This window comes from Danio aesculapii, chromosome 20 (assembly GCF_903798145.1).
Source record: "Danio aesculapii chromosome 20, fDanAes4.1, whole genome shotgun sequence".
In the NCBI taxonomy this organism is placed as follows: Eukaryota; Metazoa; Chordata; class Actinopteri; order Cypriniformes; family Danionidae; genus Danio; species Danio aesculapii.
This window is the reverse complement of record NC_079454.1, coordinates 48,435,180-48,457,126: the sequence shown is the minus strand read 5'-3', so window position 1 is coordinate 48,457,126 and position 21,947 is coordinate 48,435,180. Positions and strand designations below refer to the sequence as shown.

The following is a 21,947-nucleotide window of genomic DNA, read 5'->3' as shown; positions in this document are numbered from 1 at the left end:
ATTATGGCTGTAATTTCATAAACACAATTTTTAAAACAATAATTACATAGTCTCTCCAGGCTTTTGCAGCAATTCTGATTTTTGTGACTGCTTTTTTCAAAACCTGCTTCAATTCTTGTGTTTTTCAGTGAAAATATACAAACATCTTGTCAACTTTTCCTTTTTGTTCTCTTTGGACTCTCAAAATCCTGGAGGGACTGAATAAAACAGCATTATTGAATGATTGTATATTGATTATATGTTCAGATGCTATAGCCAGAACTGTCTGAGATATCGTTAGTACATCTATATTTAGTTTAGTCACAGTTCCTGTGGTTTTATTATGTTTTAAATGTGTGTGTGTGTGTACAGTTGAAGTCAATTTTATTTTCAAATATTTACCAAATAACGTTTAACAGAGCAAGACATTTTTCACACTATTTCCTATAATATTTTTTTCTTGTGGAGAAAGTCTTATTTAGTTAATTTCGGCTAGACATACAGGCTGAAAAAACAATATAATGAAATTTGTCAATTCAACTACTCTCACCCCCCTCCCCTGCGGTCTCTTTAAACTGGGGTATCCAATGAATAGAGATTAAGAGAAAAACAAAGCCAAAGTACAGTATCAATTATAGAAAATAAGGCAATCATTCTGGATCCTCATCATTGTTTTGTGTAATAAACATGGCGATTTTGTCAGCAGCTGAAGTCCAGATCTTTAATGTACTCATTTGTACCAAGTTCACTCGAGCTGTGGAAAATTCCAACATTATAATGTCCTGAAGTTGTACCAACCACTTGTGTGTGCGTGTGTGCGTGCGTGCGTGCGTGCATGTGTGTGTGCGTGCGTCCAAATTGTCTGTAGGCAACCAATGTTGGGCTAGTAGTTTTTTTTGCAGAAATTCAGCCATCTAGCAAATAATTTTTTTTAAAAAACATTAAGGTCAATATTATTAGCCCCCTTAAGCAATATTTATCTTTGATTATCTACAGAACAAACTACTGTTATACAATTGCTTGTCTAATTACCCTAACTTGCCCAATTAACCTAGTAAAGCCTTTAAATGTCACTTTAATCTGAATACTAGTATCTTGAAAATTATCTAGTCAAATATTATGTGCTGTAAATGCTTCATGCTTGGAAAATTATTTATAAGCACAATTTCTCGCCACACTTTTTTTTTAAACAACTGTAATATTTTACATAATCTTTATTCTTTAAAAACTAATTCAGTAATGGGGTGATATTAATGTACCAGTTATTTGACAGTAATGGTAATTTATTTACTTACTCTGATTTTACTGTAAGATATACTCTACCCATATCTAAAAAAATAATTTAATATTGTTTGTAAGGCCATCTCCTCTGAAATTTGTATGCTTTTTAGAAATAATAATAATTCATTGATTTCTGTATGTTCCCCTAGACCTGAATCTACTGTTGTCGGATCCATTTGTTTCTCCACAAAAAAAATCCAATCATAAAATCAGATCTTTATTTTTAGACCTTTTCATCTAAAATTCTTCTATTTCTTATTGGAACAACCTTTTTGACGATATTAAATGGTCGTATGTTTGGTCACTCACCCAGAATTTTTTTAACAAATAAAATGAAAGAAATTTATTTTTAAATTATTCATAGATTTTATCCAGTTAAACAACTTTTACAAAAATGACATTGTGTCTTGCTTGTTCTGTGAGACTTCTTCTGAGTCTGTTGCTCACTTGTTTAGGGAATGTCCCTTTGTTAAATCGTTCTGGTCTGATGTGAATTCTTTAATTGTTCAAAAGGTTTATAGTTATTTTTCTTTAAGCTATAGACACGGGCTGTGTCCGAAACCGCATACTTCCTTACTGTACAGTAAGCTAAAATCAGTATGCGAGCCGAGTAGTATGACCGAATTCATAGAATACGAAAATCAGTATGCGAGAAATACCAGGATGACTTACTACTTCCGGCGAGATTCTGAAGTGCGCATCCCATGCATGCTGCGCTATCCCATGATGCCCCGCGAGAGAATTCATGAATGGGACTGAAGCGAAACAACTGACGCGGGTAGGTCACATGACCATGACAAAATGGCGGATGTAGTACGCCCGAATTCAATTCATACTTCTCACATTCATACTGTATAGAACGTACTTTTCTAACGGTTGAGTAGTACGTTTAAATTCAAATGCAGCACTGAGTAGTAGACGGTTTCGGGCGCAGCTATGTTGTTTTGGGGTTTTATATTAAAGAAAAACAATTCCTTAATTCAACTTTTGGTATTAACCTCATTTTATTTATTGAAAAGTTTATTTTATAAACAAATGCAAATAAGCTCAATGTAAGCCAAATATTTTATTTTTTTAAATGAGAGTTGGAAATGTATTTAAAAACCAGCACAAGTCTTATAACAAAAAAAGCAATTAACTTATGAAACAAGTGCTTTATTTAATATTCTGCATTATTTGTTTTATTTTTTCTTGTGTTTGTTTTATTTTTTTGTTTTTCTTTTTCTTTCTCATTGTCTTTCTTTCTTTTGCTTTACCTCTATATTTCTTTAAAATTGTTAACTTTCTCTTGTTGCAAAAAAGTAATATTTGTATTGCTTGAACTATACTTCTATCCATTTGTATTTCTATCTGGTGTAATTGCCTGTTGTTATTGCAATACAATATTTTTATTTTTAAATTATGTGCTGTCATCATGACAAAGATGAAAGAATAAATCAGTTTTTAGAAATTAGTTATTAAAACTATTAAGTTTAGAAATGTGCTGAAAAAATCTTCTCTGTGTGTTTAGCTGCCGGCTGTAGCTGAGTTCTCCACAGCAGAGACGATGGGTCACTCCGCTGACCGTCTGGCCGCAGCTTTCGGTGTGTCCCGTCTGGAGCAGGACGAGTTTGCTCTGCGCTCTCACACACTCGCTAAGAAAGCTCAGGACGGCGGGCTGCTCAGTGACGTTGTCGGATTCAAAGTGCCAGGTCAGTATTTAAAGTACACATGAAATCAAAACTAACCATATTGATTTTGTTAGCTCACATTGCTAGTTTTGTGGTGAACAATTCATCTGTGCATGCCTTTAAGAAGAAAAAAAATGTTGGCACTTGTAGTCTAAAATTGAAATCTGAAAATACACTTCCTGTTTGTTTTCAGTTCAATTCTCAGATTAGGTTTGTTATTGGTAGTTGGCTACCGATCTCCACTTGCAGAAATGAGCGCATGCACAAATGAATGATTCACTCCATGAGTCACACAAAAGATTTCTTCAAAATGAACGAATCGTTTAAGAACGACCCATCTCTGACACGACATGGAAGAACATGCAGTGCCGCGTTGTATCGAAATCTGACTCACCGGACAAATCTGACTCCCCCTCGCGTGCACGCACGTCACACAGCACCGGCAGCTGTCACAGCGGTTTATCAGAAACCTTTTATCAATAATTTCTTCCTCAATTGACAGCAAAATCGAACATAGAAGTCTTGTCAAATTGACAAGCAGCACCTGAATGTGTTAAAAATGCCAAAATTGGAGGAATTTATACTGCATTTCGAAAGTGAAACCACCTCATATTCACTGATTATAAGTTCAGTATTTATTACACATCGGTCTCTTCTTTACACTTAAGTTATAACACAATTAGCTCTGCGTTCTGCTCTGTTATAATCACTGTTTACATTTATATGCTTAACCAGCATTTCATCACAGCACTCTGAAACTATTTCGTTACTTCTCATATCTATAGTCTATTCATTTTCATCTCCTTATTTAATATTTAGTAAAACAGGTTTAGTCAAAACAAAAGAAAAAGAGTAGTATTTTGTACATGGAGTTAAAAGACTTCTCTTTAGATCTCTTCGATATGTGCACTGTTTAATAACTGTGCACAATACATACATGTAAATGTGTAACTAAAAACATATACAGCTGATTTAATTGTTTATAAATCACACAGCTGTGATATACAGGATTACTTATAACAACACTACAAAATACTGTTTCATATATACATTTTTTTTGTGGTTCTTTTCTGTCCTACAATACTTTTTGTTGTGTCACTATTTAAGTGTGCTCCTTTTTTGCTCTGACAATATTGCTGTTTTCTAGTTGTTATTTGCACAACAGCACAGTAGTGCTTTGTATAATGTGTTAAGCAGGAAAAAACCTGTACTGTATTTTATTTATCAAAAATTTTGTTTATAATTTGAAATGTTGTGCAACATAGTTTTAAGCAGGAGAAAAACCTTTACTGTATTTTATTCATCAAAGATTTTGTGCACCTGTTATTTTTGTGTAAATGTTTATTTGTTAAAAAAAAAAAAAAAAGGAAACTTGTTTAATATTGTTTTAATAAAGGCTTTAACTCTCAAGTACACATCTATGGGAAAATACCGGATATATATCGTTTACCGTGATTCCTCCTTAAAATACCGGGATATGATATTTTGCCCATATCGCCCAGCCCAGTGATCAGATCAGTTCCTGTTGTGTGGACTTTGGGGGTTTTACGATGTGGTCACATGTTGATTGGTCAGTTTAAATGTCTCAGCATTTGGGCTTTGGTCACATGGTCAAGAAAGATACAAAATAGTTGGTAAACTTTGCTCTGTCTCTTTTTTTTCTGCTCTGCGCTTTCCTGCTCTGCTTCTCTCCTGTTCTGGTGTCTATCTTCTCTGGCTCTACTGCTCTTAGGCTTTCTTTGAGGCCTACTTACTCTCTTTGTCTCTCCCTCCCACTGCCTCTCCTTCTACCTCTAGTAACTTTATTTTTACATTTAAGCTGGGTACAATTATAATCATATGTTTTTATCATTTTTATATTTTATCATTTTATACGATTATTTGTAATTAATTCAGTTGTAACCATAGCAAGTTATTGTCATTAAATAATTTCATTTTTAAGGATTTGTGAATGACTTTTGATTTAACTTCAACACTTAATTGCTCCATATTGTAACACTTAATCACATAATAACAACGCTCTCCCACATTTTTAGCTATTATTACTGCCCTTATTCCCGTTTTTGAGATCAGATTGCAGAAGGATGGTTTGACTAGAAATGATCAGTTTTTTACCATCATGCTGAGAACTTTTTAGCCACTCGACAGAACTACAGTTCGAACCGCTGTGGTTAAAACCCATTCTTACAAGACTGTACTGTTAATAAGTGCTACAAATAAAAAGCTTCTGGAAAATCACAAGCTAGAGCAGGTAAGGATACTTTAAGTTAATTGCTAACAAAAAAAACAAAAACATGCAATTACAGCAGAACTTAAAATGTGATTACTACAGGTCTAAACCTACACTGGTCTCACGGTTCAGTTCGGTTACGATTATCATGCCAGCGATTCGGTTCCATTCGATACCTTGGTGCATTGACTATACTTTCCATACATAATTAGATTTTTTTTTTCTTCACAACACAAGATTTTTTTTAAATTAAAATCTATAAATATATTTATATTTCTATTATGTTTATACAATTTTGTCCTTTAATACAAGCAGTCAGATATATGAACTGCACCTTTAATTTGACCTGCTGAAAGAAAACACTCTTTCTGAATGTATCAAACAAAACTCCAATACATGCACAGAAGACAGCATGAGCATTTATAGCAAATAAACTAATGTAAATATTATCCCGCTTACTTTTTGAGCGCTGTATTCTATCCCTATGATTGGTCATTGTCCTCACCCGCTCAACAGAAAGGGCTGCGCTTGGCTTTAGAAATGAAAGCGATGTTCACCGATGAGTCACGCGGGAAGAACAGCCGCGGTTACAGTCTATATGTGCATAATAGGCAGTTATCACTGATAATCCGTAATAGACAAAGTGGTGAAAACTCGCACCTCAGGCACGCACATGTCTGGATCAACAAGTATCGCTTTAACAGCAAGAGAAAAGGAAAAGTTACCTCACAAACACGCCAGCGCAGCGGGTCAAATGTCCAAAGTGTGTGTGAGAGAGAGAGAGGCAGAGATGGATTTTTACAGCATCTCTCCCTAGTAGTGAAATAGCGGCATAATTATCTACTTTTTACGTAGTAGGATCGTTTTATTTAGTCACCCTCGCCTCCACCATAGTATTCTACTGCGACATCACAGGTAGGAAATAAATGACGTCAGTACGTAATAACCGGTTATGATCTATTACTGAACCGATATCGAATTGTCCCCATCTGCATCGCGGTGCACCGAAGAAACAATTAATTTTGACACCCCTAGTGATTCATTCATTCATTCATTCTTCTTTGGTTTAGCCCCTTTATTCATCTTTATTCATCAGTGGTCACCACACCGGATTGAACCACCAACTTAACCAGCATATGTTTTACATAGCAGATTCCAGCCACAACCCAGTTCTGGGAAACACCCATACACACTCATTCACACACATACAATTCGGCCAATTTAGTTTATTCAATTCACCTATAATGCATGTGTTTGGACTGTGGGGGAAACCAGAGCACCAATTGGAAACCCACGCCAACACAGGGCGAATGTGCAAACTCCACCCAAAAATCCAACTGGCCCAGCCGGGACTTGAACCAGCGACCTTCTTGCTGTGAGGGGACAGTGCTAACCACTGAGCCACCGTGGCACCCTGATTACATTCACTACCAGAGAAAAGGTTTTGTTGAAATCCCAGTTCTGAGTGGTTGCTAGGGGCATCTAGACAGTGTGCTAGGCAGTTTGTCCACAGAAAAACGAAGATTTACTCAATATTTACTCTCCCTCAAGTGAGTTATGAGTTTCTTTCTTCTGCTGAACACAAAAGAAGATATTTTGAAGTAGCTGGAAACCTGTAACCATTGACTTCCATAGTAGGAAACACAATTACCATGCAAGTCAATGGTTACAGGTTTCCAACATTCTGCAAAATTTTTGTGTTCAACAGAAGAAAGAAACTCATAAAGGTTGGAAACTAGGAAAGGGTGAGTAAATGATCACAGTATTGTCAGTTTTGGGGTGAGCTACCACTTTAATGTCATAATGTCTGTGTCACAGGGAAGGATATCGTGTCCAAAGATAACGGGATTCGTCCTTCCACCATGGAGCAGATGGCTAAACTCAAACCTGCCTTCGTCAAACCTCACGGCACCGTAACTGCAGCAAACTCATCCTTCCTGGTCAGTTTAACTCGCTTGATTCATCATAGCATTAACTGATGCAACATATGTCAGATTTGTGACTGTGTGTGTTTGTTCACTCAGACTGACGGTGCGTCTGCAGTTTTGATCATGTCAGAAGAGAAAGCACTTGCTATGGGTTACAAGCCTAAAGCGTATCTCAGGTACAGAACAAACAAAATATAAAAATATTAAAAAACAACTGCTAGCAGCTTCTCTGTCAACATCAAATGTGTTTTCCTAGATAATGGAGCTGATCTGTGCTATTTATTTATTTAATTAAGTTGCCAGCCGCCACCGACATCAAATTTTTGATGATTTTCACCTAAATTTGACAGCCCTTAGAATATTTTCTGCAATGAATATATGACCATATTAAATATGAAATAAATCACAAATCCTCTGCTTTTTAACCAAAATGAACTACTTTGTTCTGTTTTATTACCACTTGAATGCAGATAGGTTTCATAAAAAATGCAACATTTTAAACAAAAAAAAATTGAAAAATGCATTTTTACTACACTTTCAATATATATATATATATATATACACTTGAAGTCAGAATTATTAGCCCCCCTGTTTATTTTTTTCCTTCAATTTCTGTTTAATGGAGAGATTTTTCCAACACGTTTCTAAACATAATAGTTTTAATAACTCATTTCTAATAACTGATTTATTTTATCTTTGCCATGATGACAGTAAATAATATTTGACTAATAATATTATTTTATAACGATGGTTTGTTCTGTAGACTATCGAAAAATATATAGCTTAAAGGGGCTAATAATATTGACCTTAAAATGGTGTTTAAAAAATTAAAAACTGCTTTTATTCTAGCCGAAATAAAACAAATAAGACTTTTTCCAGAAGAAAAAATATTATCAGAAATACTGTGAAAATATCCTTGCTCTGTTAAACATAACTTGGTAAATAAAAATTCAAAGGGGGGCTAATAATTCTGACTTCAATATATACATGCATGCATATGTATGTATATATAAATATGTATGTATGTATATGTTTGTGTGTGTTTGTTGTATTTAATAAATACAAACATACACTCATACAAGCATACACAGACACACTGCTTCAGGCAGGTCAACAAGGGCAGATCATTTCATGGTGGCGAGCCCTAATAATAAAAACAGTAAGCCAAAGAAAAGTTATATTCTTATATAATTTATATCCCGCTCCCAGGACACCCAGAAGTCCTGTAAATCATTGTTACTCATGCGCTATAGTGCTTGATTTACCATAATACACCTAAACAAACAAACACTGAGCCACCGTGTCGCCTGAATTTGTATAAATAAAGGAATAAACCATAAAACTGTTGGTTCAGCTCCGCCACTGAGACTGCAGCTCTGCACAAGACGTTTGGCCAGTGGAGAAATTAAAATGATTGTGCCCAACTGAGCCTGGTTTCTCTCAAGGTTTTTTTTTCTTCACTTTCGCCATTTAGTGAAGTTTTTTTTCCCTCTCCGCTGTCGCCACTGGCTTCGATGGTTCGGGATCTGTAGAGCTGCGCATCATTGGATTTGCTCTTCAGTGTTTGGACTCTCAGTAGTGATTATTTAACCGAACTGAGCTGAACTGTTCCTATTTACTATGACCTTTAATGTGAAGCTGCTTTGACACAATCTACATTGTATAAGCGCTATACAAATAAAGGTGAATTGAATTTAATTGAATCACAAGAAATGGATATTGGATAAAATACATTAATATTCAGAAAATAAGGTGCATTTATTGTTAAATTAATTTGTCAAATATTTCCCAAATTATGTTTAACAGAGCAAGGAAATTTCCACAGTATTTCATTTGGTATATCTTTTTAAATAGAGAGTCTTATTTGTTTTATTTTGGCTAGAATAAAAGCGGTTTTGTATTTTACAGAACAAACCATTGTTATACAATGACTTGCCTAATAACTCTAACTTTAACTCTAGATTAAAAGTAATCTAGTACAACCTTTAAATGTCACTTTAAGCTGAATACTAGTATCCTGAAAATATCTAGTCAAATATTATGTACTGTCATCATGGCAAAGAGAAAATACATCCGTTATTAGAAATGAGTTATTAAAACTATTATGTTTATAAATGTGTTGAGAAAATGGCTTCAGTTAAACAGAAATTGGGGGAAAAATTTACAGGACGTCTAATATTTCAGGAAATATTAGGAAATATAATATTTCAACTGTATGTCAACATCTCTTAGTAACTTACAGTGCTGATGTTGTTTTACTGCTTGTGTGTTTTTACCTTCAGAGATTTTGTGTACGTTTCTCAAGACCCAAAAGACCAGCTTCTTCTCGGGTGAGCCTCTGCTTCTCTTCTTGCTTTCTCTTTCAGGCCTGTGAGCTTTCCTGCTGTGGGTTTTGTTATTGTTGTGGTTTGGTTTTGTGGTTTGTGAGTTTGTGACTGACATTCGTTCAGTCTATGAAAAATGAGACTCTGTGGTATAGATTCCTGTTTGAAACGTTTTATATGGTTTAATAGATTTTTGTTTTGCATGTTGTTCCATAAATGGTAAATAAATGTTGCCTGGTATACATCCATTACAGATAAAGGCTAATAGTAAGTTTAGTATATTTATTTTATCTAAATTTACACTTTTATTTAGTAATTTAATGTATAAATTGGTTATTATTAGTATTAGTATCATTATTATTAGTAGTATTACTATTCTCATTAGTATTAGTCATATTAGTATTATTAGTAGTATTAGTATTATTATTAGTAGTAGTGTTATTAGTATTTAGTATTATATTTAGTAGTGTTATTAGTATTTAGTATTATTATTATTAGTAGTAGTATTTAGTATTATTATTATTATTAGTAGTAGTAGTATTATCATTAGTATCATTAGTATTAGTCATATTAGTATTAGTAGTGTTAATAATATTAGTAGTGTTATTAGTATTTTGTAGTATTAGTATTTTGTAGTTTTATTAGTATTAGTAATCTTATTATTATTATTATTATTATTATTCTCATTAGTATTATAAGTATTAGTATTAGAATCATCATTAGTATTAGTAATATTGGTATTATTATTAGTAGTATTAGTATTGCTATTATTATTAGGATTAGTGTTGTTAGTATTATTATTAATAATATTATTATTATTATTATTATTAGTAGTAGTAGTAGTAGTAGTATTAGTAATAGTAGTAGTAGAAGTATCAGTATTATTATTAGTAGTAGTAGTATTGGTATTATTATTGGTATTAGTAGGATTATTATTAGGCAAGGCAAGGCCAGTTTAAGCACATTTCATGCACAATAGTTATTTAAAGTGCTTTACATAAACAATTATTATTATTATTATTATTATTATTATTTATCATCATAAATGTTGAAAACAATTGTGCAAAATAACTATTAAAAATAATTTGAGTATTATTATTTATTGCTAAATAGTAAATAGAATAGAAAATGTAGAACAAACCTAATAAATTATTTGCAATCACTTTAAATCAATTTTAAATTATTATTTCTGAATTAAGTTGTTGTTGTTGTTGTTGTTATTGTTATTATTGTTGTTGTTGTATTTGCATAAAGGACAAATACTTATCTTACATTTTCATTTAATCTAAACGGATCACAAAATAACTTTGCATAATGGCATAAATACACGTATCATTGTCATTGAAATCCATGCTTTCGTTTTTGTATTCTAATTGGATATTACAGTGTCAAAAATGTAAATAAAACACATTCAATTTGGTTCTTTGTAGCAATTATCAAACATAAGATGTCTGCATTATTTATTCTCTGAGATCTGAGATTTTAATATGCTTCTTTTCTTTCTTTCCTCTTTCTTTTTATCTCTGTCTTGTTTCTGTCTCGTTTTTTATCTCAGACCGACATACGCCACTCCAAAAGTGCTGGAAAAGAGCGGTCTGACCCTGGATGACATCGATGTGTTTGAGTTTCATGAGGCTTTTGCTGTGAGTTACACTTTAAGCACATAAAGCTTTAAATATCCTGTACATTTCATTTACAGTCATTTTACCATATTAAAATCTGTAAACATTAGGAGTGTAACGGTCAAAGACAGTTCAGTACTTACATCATTTTTGAAGTCATGGTCTGGTATATATTCAGTACAAAAGGGGAGTAACTAAACCTAATATCACCTAATATGATCACTCTGACTGTAAATTATTTGGCATGTATTTTAAATTATCTTAAAGATAAAAAAAAAAGACTAAAATTGTAACAAACTCAAATTGTTGTCCATATCCATTCTAGTAATATTATTGGATAATATGCTATTTTTAATTGGTAATTTGAAACCATATATTGTTCAAAAAAGAATAAAAATATTCCTTAAAATAACATAGAAAGTACAGGCAGTTTATAAACTTTTTTTTATCGTGTTTTTATAATGTTTTTGTAAAACAGTTTACACTTAAACAGGCAATCTATCACTTTAATGACAATAAAAGTCACTCTCTTAAACATCAAAAGTTGTTGGAGGAAAGATCAAGGTAATAATGCCATTATGTATGTATGTATGCATGTATGCATGTATGCATGTATCTGTGTATGTATGTATGTATCTGTGTATGTATGTATGTATGTATGTGTATGTATGTATGTGTATGTATGTATGTATATGTATGCATGTATCTATGTATGTGTATGTATATATGTGTGTGTATGTATGTATGTATGTATGTATGTATGTATGTATGTATGTATGTATGTATGTATGTATGTATGTGTATGTATGTATGTGTGTATGTGTATGTATGTATGTATGTGGATGTATGTATGTGTATGTATGTATGTATGTGTATGTGTGTATGTGTATGTGTATGTATGTATGTATGTATGTATGTGTATGTGTGTATGTGTATGTGTATGTATGTATGTATGTATGTATGTATGTGTATGTATGTATGTATGTGTATGTGTGTATGTGTATGTGTATGTATGTATGTATGTATGTATGTGTATGTGTGTATGTGTATGTATGTATGTATGTATGTATGTATGTGTATGTATGTATGTGTATGTATGTATGTATGTATGTATGTGTATGTATGTATGTGTATGTATGTATGTATATGTATGCATGTATCTATGTATGTGTATGTGTATATATATGTGTGTGTGTGTGTGTGTATGTATGTATGTATGTATGTATGTATGTATGTATGTATGTATGTATGTATGTGTATGTATGTATGTGTGTATGTATGTGTGTATGTATGTGTATGTATGTGTATGTATGTATGTATGTATGTATGTGTATGTATGTATGTGTATGTATGTATGTATGTGTATGTATGTATGTATGTATGTATATGTATGCATGTATCTATGTATGTGTATGTATATATATGTGTGTGTGTGTGTGTGTGTGTGTGTGTGTGTGTGTGTGTGTGTGTGTGTGTGTGTGTGTGTGTGTGTGTGTGTGTGTGTGTGTGTGTGTGTGTGTGTGTGTGTATATGTATGTATGTATGTATGTATGTATGTGTATGTATGTATGTATATGTATGCATGTATCTATGTATGTGTATGTATATATGTGTGTGTGTGTGTGTATGTATGTATGTGTATGTGTATGTATGTATGTGTATGTGTATGTATGTATATGTATGTATAGAAATGTGTTGAGAATTTTTTTTCTCTCCCTTAAACAGAAATTAGTGGAAAACATAAACAGGGGGCTAATAATTTTGACTTCAATTGTTTTTATATATATATATCTACATATTGTGCTACACAGTATATGATGTGCATTCATTTTACAAATTAAGCATATAAACAGGTCAGTACCAAAAGTTGAGGTGGGCAGCATGGTGTATTAAGTAAAATAGATAATGATAATAAAAAAAAAATTTAAAAGAGAGAGAAAAGGGAAATTATATTAAACTGAACGCGTTCTTCAAACTTGTGGTTTTATCTCAAGAAAGAGTTGTATGCTCATGCTACATCAGCATTTCTAACAGTACTCGTCTGGAAGGTACTGACTAAAAGTGCAAGATGGGCAACCATTCATTTTACAGTATCTGCTTTAAGTTTCAGGGATTTAACATGCTCCAAAATTGGCAATCAAATATTCGAAAATTTGAACCTCGAAAACCATATTTAATTTTTTCTAATTCAACAAAAAATAATGCGTCTTTAATCCATTGAGTATGCGATGGAGGATGAGGAGACTTCCACTGCAACAAAATACACCGCCTAGTTAATAATGAGAGACAAAGCTATTCATTCAGAAACATAAAATGGTAACTCACAGTCTCAGGGTAGAAGTCCTAACAGGCCAATTAATATAGAATGATCAATTTGAATAGATGTAATTGCTGAAGATGAATCAAAAACAGACTCCCAAAAATGAAACAAAGTTGGACAGGTGACTAGATTTGCACAGTTTGGATTAATAGCAGGGAACATGCTGGCCAGTTTACACTTAGACCAGTGAATTCTGTGGACTACTTTGCACTGCAGAATCACATGACGAACACATACAGATGATGTATGGACCTTTTGTAAGCATATTTATGGTTAATGAATAAACCCCTTTGTGTGTGTGTGTTTTTTTTTTTTTTTTTTACAGTGTACAGTTAATTCCCTATTAAAACCACACTCAAATTTGTTTTTTGTTCAAACCACTTTTGTTTTAAACTAATTTAAAATAAGCTGAAACAACACAATTCTTGAGATTTTTTGGGGGGGACAACTTAATTGTTTTGTGGTGAATTCACTTAAATTTATTAAGTTAACTTAATCTATTTGTGTTGGGACAACATGAATGAATTGTGGGGAACCTTGCATTTTTTTATTACAGTGCAATGCTGTTTACATGTGTTTAATAATTAGAATACTAGGTTAGAATACACAGATTTGGTAGAACACTTTCTGTATAAATGGATTACATTTAGTAGAGACTGTGTGAATAGTGAGTGATGTTCTGTTGTGTTTGTGCTCTGCTTTAAACAGGGTCAGATCATGGCAAACCTGAAGGCGATGGGCTCTGACTGGTTCGCTCAAACATACATGGGCAGGAAGACTAAGGTGAGTGTGTGTGTTCACATCAGGCGGTGTAAATACTGCTTAAAGATCAAGCCACGGGTTGTGCGTTCGATGCACAGGAGGCCTTGAGTCATGAAGTACTGTATAGCTATTGTGCCCTTGAGCAACACACTAAACCTCAGGATACTCCAGGGGGATTTCAGCAGTAATAAAACTACTAGATGTCACATTAGATATAGGAATGCATCAGATTATTAAGAACAATAAATGAAACTACATTTTTTTTGCTGCTTGTTCAAACTACTTATTTAAAATGAGCTGAATCAACACCATTCTTGTTTTTTTGGGGGGGACAACTTAATTATTTCAGGTTCAGTTCAGTTAAATTTGTAAAAACAATTAAGGGTGCTTTCACACCTAGACGTTTGTTTCAGAATCTGGCATGTTTGCCCCCTTAGCTCGGGTTTGTTTCGCGTATGTGAATCCAGCAATCGCACGCTAGTCCACGGCAAAACAATCGGTCCAAGACCGCCTGATTGAGGTGGTCTCGGCTGGATTGGAACGATCTCTGGAGCGGATTGATTGTAGTGAGAAAGTAATACAATCCAACGAACTAACAAATCAGGTTATATCACAGTGTATTATGGAAATGTAATAGACATATACAGTTGAAGTGAGAAGTTATTCGCCCCCCTGAATTATTAGCCCCCCCTTTTATTTTTTTCTAAAACTAATATTTTACTAGATATTGTTCAAGACACTTCTATACAGCTTAAAGTGACATTTAAAGGCTTAACTAGGTTAATTAGGTTAACTAGACAGGTTAGGGTAATTTGGCAAGTTATTGTATAACAATGGTTTATTCTGTAGACGATCGAAAAAATATAGCTTTAAGAGACTAATAATTTTGACCTTAAAATGGTTCATAAAAAATTTAAAACTGCTTTTATTCTAGCCAAAATAAAACAAATAAGCCTTTCTCTAGAAAAAAAAAATATTACCAGCCATACTGTGTTGTCGCAATAGCCTAGTGGTTAGCGTGCTGACATATGGTGCAGTAGCACTTCAGGGTGTCTTAAGATCGAATCCCGGCTTGAGAACATATACCCTCCCTACTCGCCCCCTCCCTCTCCCACTTTGTTTCCTGCCTAAAATACTGTCTTATCCGATTAATAAAGGCAAAAGGCCAAAAATAATCTTTTAAAAAAAAGACATACTGTGAAAATTTCCCTGCTGTGTTAAACATCAATTAGGAAATATTTAAAACAGAAAAATAAATCAAAAGAGGAAGGGGGGGGGGGTAATAATCCTGACTTCAACTATAGACCATTTTAGTAATATAAGTTTGAGTTTAATTCTTCTTGATGAGTATTGTTGAATCAAAATTCACTTCTTTAACTTGACAAAGAGAGCAGAATCAAAACTTTGGTTTTACTATCTTTTAATTGCAAGGAACTGTTAGCCGACATCATTTCCAGATGACCAGTTTGTGCCTACTGGAAAACAAAATTGGCAGTCATCAACATAACAGTGATGATGTAGGGTTAATTTCTGAAAATTCAACTTTGGAAGGATGCGCAATGAAAATAAAAAGGGTCCCAAGACAGACCCATGAGGAACACCACACTGTAATTGAGCTTTTATGACTGCTTTATTATTTTTGTAAGCACATTAAAAATAATAAAGGTGGAACTTTAATAATTATTATCAGTTAATTAAATTTTATCCTGGTTATAATTTTATCTTAGTTTAACCTATCTCGTCACAACATAACAGTGATGAGATGTGGTACATTTCTGAAAAATGCAACTTGGGAAGGATGCACAATGCAAATAATAAGGGTCCTAAGACTGACCCTTGAGGAACACCACACTGTAATTGAGCCAAATTGGAGAAAAAGTTGCCTAAATTGCATGTTTATGTTAAATATTTTGTCAGCTTTGGACGTTGGACTGCTTTTATTATTTTTGTGAGCACATTAAAAATATTAGCGGTGGAACTTTATTAATAATAATTATTATTAATTAATGACATTTTACCTTCTGTATGCATTTACTGTATACCAAACAAAGTGTTGTTTTTAACTACTGCATATGTCCAATTTCTAGTTTTCGAGTACATTTGAGACCTCATGTAGCACCTCCCGTCTAATAAATGCAAGCATTGCATATTGTTACTTATAATTAGAAACAAAGGTGTTTTCTTTCGTATTCTGTCTGTTCAGTCAGGAAATTAAAACAATTAATGCTGTTTATTATTACACTTTATAAGCACTTCAGTTCTGACGGCGTTGGGGTGCAAGTGAATGCTGTCATTCTTCTTTCCTATGGTTATAACATGAAATATTAATAAACAAACATTTCTTGATCTTGATTCATGAAGTACTGTATAGCTGTTGTGCCCTTGAGCAACACGCTAAACCTCAGGATACTCCAGGGGATTTCAGCAGTAATAAAAACTGCTAGATGTCACATTAGGTATAGGAGCGCATTAATAAAGAACATTTACGGGAACTAGGTTTTTATTTTTTCGGGAAAAACAAATGTGAGCTGCGTTTATCATTTCAAAATGCACCTTTTTTATACTGGCCAATAAAAGGCAACTATACATTTGGTCAAAATTGAGTTAAAGAATAAATAGGCTTTGTTGGGGTCTGCTGATTTAAAGGTTTTTCCCCATTTCAGAGAAACAAGAATGTTAAAATCACAATGTAATCCAAGCTGATGTAAAAACATTAAATGTATTTTTATCATTTCACTGTTTGTGTAGGTGACTAAATGCACCAATGTGGATTTTAGTCCAGCTTTTAGTTGGTCAATGGCAAAACGCAACACGCCAGCAATGCACTTTAACACGCCTCCTTTTTAGACCAAAATAGCAACAAATTGCACCAAACACGTCTTACGGCTTATTGCGCTGGGTGTATGATAGGGGCCTAAATCTCAGTTTTTTAAAAAAGTGGCACTTACTGTATGACTATGGTTTTATGGTCCAGGGTCACATATGTGTTTTACAAATTAATAAAACGTTAGAGCATCTAAATACTGCAACATTACTGTATTCAGCCTATTCACTTCTATAATTATAGTTACATACTATCTGTTTTTATATATAAGATTTAAGAATGGCTAATGATGAAGCTGACCTCGTATACTTTAGGAAAGAGAAACCGTTTCATAATTTATGATTCATCACAGAAAAGGCATGGTCACTGTTTGATTCACACCAGCAGTGAGCAGCCAGCAGGTTGATCAGAAGACCCCGTTGCTCTGGTTATGGGTGTGAAAGGTCACTGATATATTGGCATTTTAGACCAAATAGCGCCTTGTAAACACAAATCAAAATTTAAAAAATCGACCCTGAATTTTGAGATGCTAAGACCGGGAAAATGTGATCCTTATTTTGACCCTGTTAACAGCGTGGCCGCTGAATTTTAAACAAACTGTAGACGAGACAACACAGAGCAGGCCAGGGAGTCTGACCTTGAGGAAATAAATGAGTGGATCGCAATTTCCAAGTTCAAATGGGAAAGAAAGTGTTTTATTTTGTACATTTAGATATCAGTTGATGAAAGCTACCCTTGAAAAAAGACACTGATCTGCTGTCTGAAAAGTATTGATGAGTCAAAGATCACTTCGTTTACTTGGTAAGGAGAGCAGAATCAAAACTTTAGTTTTACTATCTTTTAATTGCGGAGAACTGTTAGCCGACCAATATCTCTCAAGCAGTTTAGGTCATTTTCAGATGACCAGCTTGTGCTTACTGAAAAATAAAATTGGCAGTCATCAACATAACAGTGATGAGATGTGGTGTATTTCTGGAAAATGCAGTTTGGGAAGCATGTAGAATAAAAATAACAAGGGTCCTAAGACTGACCCTTGAGGAACACCACACTGTAATTGAGCCAAAGTGAAGAAAAAGTTGCCTTCTAAGTTGAATATTTTGGACGTTGCACTGCTTCTGTTATTTTTGTAAGCGCATAAAAATATTAGAGGTGGAACATTGCACATATTATTAATTTAATACATTTTCAACTTGTTTTTTTATGGATTATTATATATAAATATATATTTCGTATAGTAGATGTCTATGGTGCTCACTGGTTTGAACTTCCAAGATGCAGTTTCAATGCAGCTTCAAAAGGGCTTTACATGATCCCAGGAAAAAGGGTCTTGTGTAAAGAAACAGTCATTCTCTTAATCATTTTAACTGTCATTTCCTTAACTTGTAACTTAAAAGTAACTGGAACTAAACTTTACAAAAAAAACCTGAAGATCACAGTGCAAAAATTAGAAGAACCGAATGAATGTTTTGGGGAAAAATATTAAATAAACATTTTGATAAACATAAAAAAAAATCAAGAGAAACATAAAACATCTCCCTTTTTGTAATAAAACTTCTACCTTTTTCCCGTTTGTAATTTTAATATATATTTTAATATATTTAATAATATATAACTAATTGCATTCCAGTGCTAGTTCAAGATGAGCTTCTTTTTGGTTGAGTAAAGGAATTGAGAAATTAACATCTTTGGTGAAAAGAGGTTGAGTAAATTATCAAAACAAATCTATTCTGGAAGTGAAACCTTTAAATGAATCTAAGAAAAAGCAAAAATATGAATATTTCAATCACAAACTTTTTATTTTTTATTTTTTTGCAAATCTTCTGATTTATTTACTTTTTATTAAAAGCAACTTTCATTAATAATATTTATGTTTTTATTTTATTTTTTTGTTGTCCCCAAGATACAATTAAACAACTGGAAATCAATCTTCTTTTTATCATAAAAAAAAGACTTTTGCTGCTTGTTCAAAGCACATATTTAAATGAATTAAAACCACACAATTCTTTGGGGTTTTTTTTGGAGACAACTTAATAGTTTTATGTTCAATCAAAAAAAAAAAAAAACGATTACGCTAACTTATGCCAAGTTGACTCGCCGACAGGTTGTAAGAAATCGCCAACAACTGCCTGAAATCACAGGCAAATTGAAGCTCGTTCGCATAAGTAACAATCACACAGTCTGAACTATCAAAGACGTGATCTGAGAGAATCGCTGATGAGTCGCCGGCACCCGTGAGATATTTGGTATGCTAAATATCTGGAGCTGTTGCTGATTCAAATTATGCCGTGTGAAATGAGTTCTGATTGAAAATAACATCGGCGATCACTTACAGCCAATGAGAGAGCAGCATCCACTAGTGTGGGTATCTGCAGGCCAGCGGGAGGATGGGGGAGAAGTTAAAAGGGCTTCATTTCAGTCTATTTGGATCTAAGAAATGGAGGAAAAACTAGTTTAAATTTGGCAGGAGCACCCGTGTCTGGTTGACGTGTCATCTAAGCAATATCACAACTAGGTCGAAAGAAAAAAATTAAAGAGGAGTTGCTAATTCCCCTCCAAACTCTGGTGAACAAAATAAGTGCATTTCCCACCCCTTTACAGGCTTGTTTCTCATTATGAAGCTAAGTGACATGGAAACAACACAAGGTCACGTAGTATTTATTTTATTATTATCACGTGTTTGGTTGTGAGATGTAGTTTGTGGACCAAGCCAAAGTTGTCATCGATTCTCCTGTTGTAAAGTCATGCAGCGTGAAACCCCCTGTCGCCGATCCATCTTGCAGTGTAAACACAGCAGCAACGGAATGCTACCCCAGATAGTCCTGCAGTGTGAAAACATCTGTGACACCCCTACTTTGAAAAAAGCTCAGTCTGAACTCTGCATTAATCGATATGTGTTGGGACATCATGAAGGCATTGTGTGGAACCAAGCATGTTTTTTACAGTGATTGATAATCAATTAAAAAAATAAAAGCTCATGTGCATTGCTTTTTTTCTGTTTCATCAGGTCGGCGTCCCACCGATGGAGAAGTTTAACACGTGGGGTGGTTCTCTGTCCCTCGGCCATCCATTTGCGGCCACCGGCTGTAGGCTGGTGACCACTGTGGCCCATCGCCTGCAGAAGGAAGGCGGTCAGTATGGGCTGGTGGCAGCGTGTGCTGCTGGAGGACAGGTGTGTAACACAGTCTCTTCAATAAAGTGCCTTATACAAGTGTTTCTCAGCCACGTTCCTGGAGGGTCACCAGCTCTACACATTTTCCATGTCTCCTTAACCAAACACACCTGATTCAGATCATCAGCTCAATAGCAGAAACTAGATCTGTAATCAGTGTAACAGACAAAGGAGACATCCAAAACATGCCGCGTTGGTGGTCCTCCAGGAACGTGGCTGAGAAACACTGCCTTATACAATTACACAAATGGAAATAACCATAACATTGTGTTGTATGTGTGTTGCAGGGTCATGCAATGGTGATCGAAGCTTATCCTCAGTAATCTGCGCACTTCTACACACACACACTTAGATCCTGTAAATACTAACGTGCCGTAATGCCTTGAAATGAAATGTTGCTGTACGTTATCTGGAGGTTCTTGATTTAAGATTTAAAAATGCTGCTTGTGGATGTAAATGTGAACATAACTTTATTTGAGAACGTGTTTAGGAGAAGATCAGAAGATGCTCTGTGAGTTGCATGCTGAATGTAGCACAAAAAGGCCAGTTTGATTCTGATGCTAGGTAAGAAATCACCATTTCATATTTGATTTTGAAAGAGATGAAGGGGAATCTAGAATTCTAGACTTCTGTTCTAATTCCTAATTTCGAGATACTCCTTTAATTTATCCATCAACTTGGATAAATTAACTAGCTCGGTCTCATTCTCTGTTGTTTTATATGACAGTATCAGAAAATCCATTAGCAGTTAATGCATTTTAGCTCTTGAGGATTCGATTGTAAGAAGGACTGATTCTAGATCAGTGGTAAGGATGATAAAGGTTACGCTCTTAAACACGTGTGCCTCAGATTCAAGCAGGTGAACCTCTGGAGAACTGAGATCGCTTTCTCCCTTTTCTAACCGTTTGTACAAATAAACATTATTTGAAATCACAACCTTTTCACTTTTTTTTTTTTTATTCTTAGTTTCCTGATACCAAATTTTGGCTCAACCAAGCAGGGGCTTTTTCCATCTTGGATTTTAAAACAATTTTATATAAAACCCTTTAAAAAGTGTCTAAAATATTATAGATGTGTGTATATAGAACATATAAAGTATACTATAATAATCTTTTAACAGTGCCAAACAACTTTCAGTATCATAAAGCATATATACTGTATATACTCATACCGGCCACTTTATTAGGTACACCTTACTAGTACCGGGTTGTACCCCCTTTTGCCTTCAGAACTGCCATAATCCATCATGGCATAGATTCAACAAGATACTGTAAATATTCCTCAGAGATTTTGGTCTATATTGTCATGATAGCATCACGCAGTTGCTGCAGATTTGTCGGCTGCACATCCATGATGCAAATCTCCTGTTCCACCACTTCCCAAAGGAGCTCTATTGGATTGAGAACTGGTGACTGTGGAGGCCATTTGAGTACAGTAAACTCATTGTCATGTTCAAGAAACCAGTCTGAGATGATTCACGCTTTATAACATGGTGCGTTATCCTGCTGGAAGTAGCCATCAGAAAATGTGTACACTGTGGTCATAAAGGGATGGACATGGTCAGCAACAATACTCAGGTAGGCTGTGGCGTTGACACGATGCTCAATTGGTACAAATGAGCCCAAAGTGTGCCAAGAAAATATCCCCCACACCATTACACCACCACCAGCCTGAACCATTGATACAAGGCAGGATGGATCCATGCTTCCATGTTGTTGACGCCAAATTCTGACCCTACCATCCGAATGTCGCAGCAGAAATCGAGACTCATCAGACCAGGCAACGTTTTTCCAATCTTCTATTGTCCAATTTTGCTGAGCCTGTGTGAATTGTAGCCC

The 21,947-nt window shown here is 34.3% G+C and overlaps 1 protein-coding gene across 1 annotated transcript in view; it reads left to right on the top strand.

Annotated features, from left to right (window-relative positions):
* hadhb (hydroxyacyl-CoA dehydrogenase trifunctional multienzyme complex subunit beta) overlaps positions 1-21,045 on the top strand; it is a 31,917-nt gene extending 10,872 nt beyond the window's left edge. Inside the window, exons 9-16 of the mRNA XM_056481551.1 lie at positions 2,771-2,951; positions 6,979-7,100; positions 7,185-7,264; positions 9,371-9,418; positions 10,968-11,055; positions 14,063-14,137; positions 19,945-20,109; positions 20,397-21,045. Coding sequence (XP_056337526.1) covers positions 2,771-2,951; positions 6,979-7,100; positions 7,185-7,264; positions 9,371-9,418; positions 10,968-11,055; positions 14,063-14,137; positions 19,945-20,109; positions 20,397-20,432 — 795 coding nt within the window. The 3' untranslated portion in view covers positions 20,433-21,045. The remainder of the gene's footprint in view (positions 1-2,770; positions 2,952-6,978; positions 7,101-7,184; positions 7,265-9,370; positions 9,419-10,967; positions 11,056-14,062; positions 14,138-19,944; positions 20,110-20,396) is intronic.
* Positions 21,046-21,947: the final 902 nt, after the last annotated feature.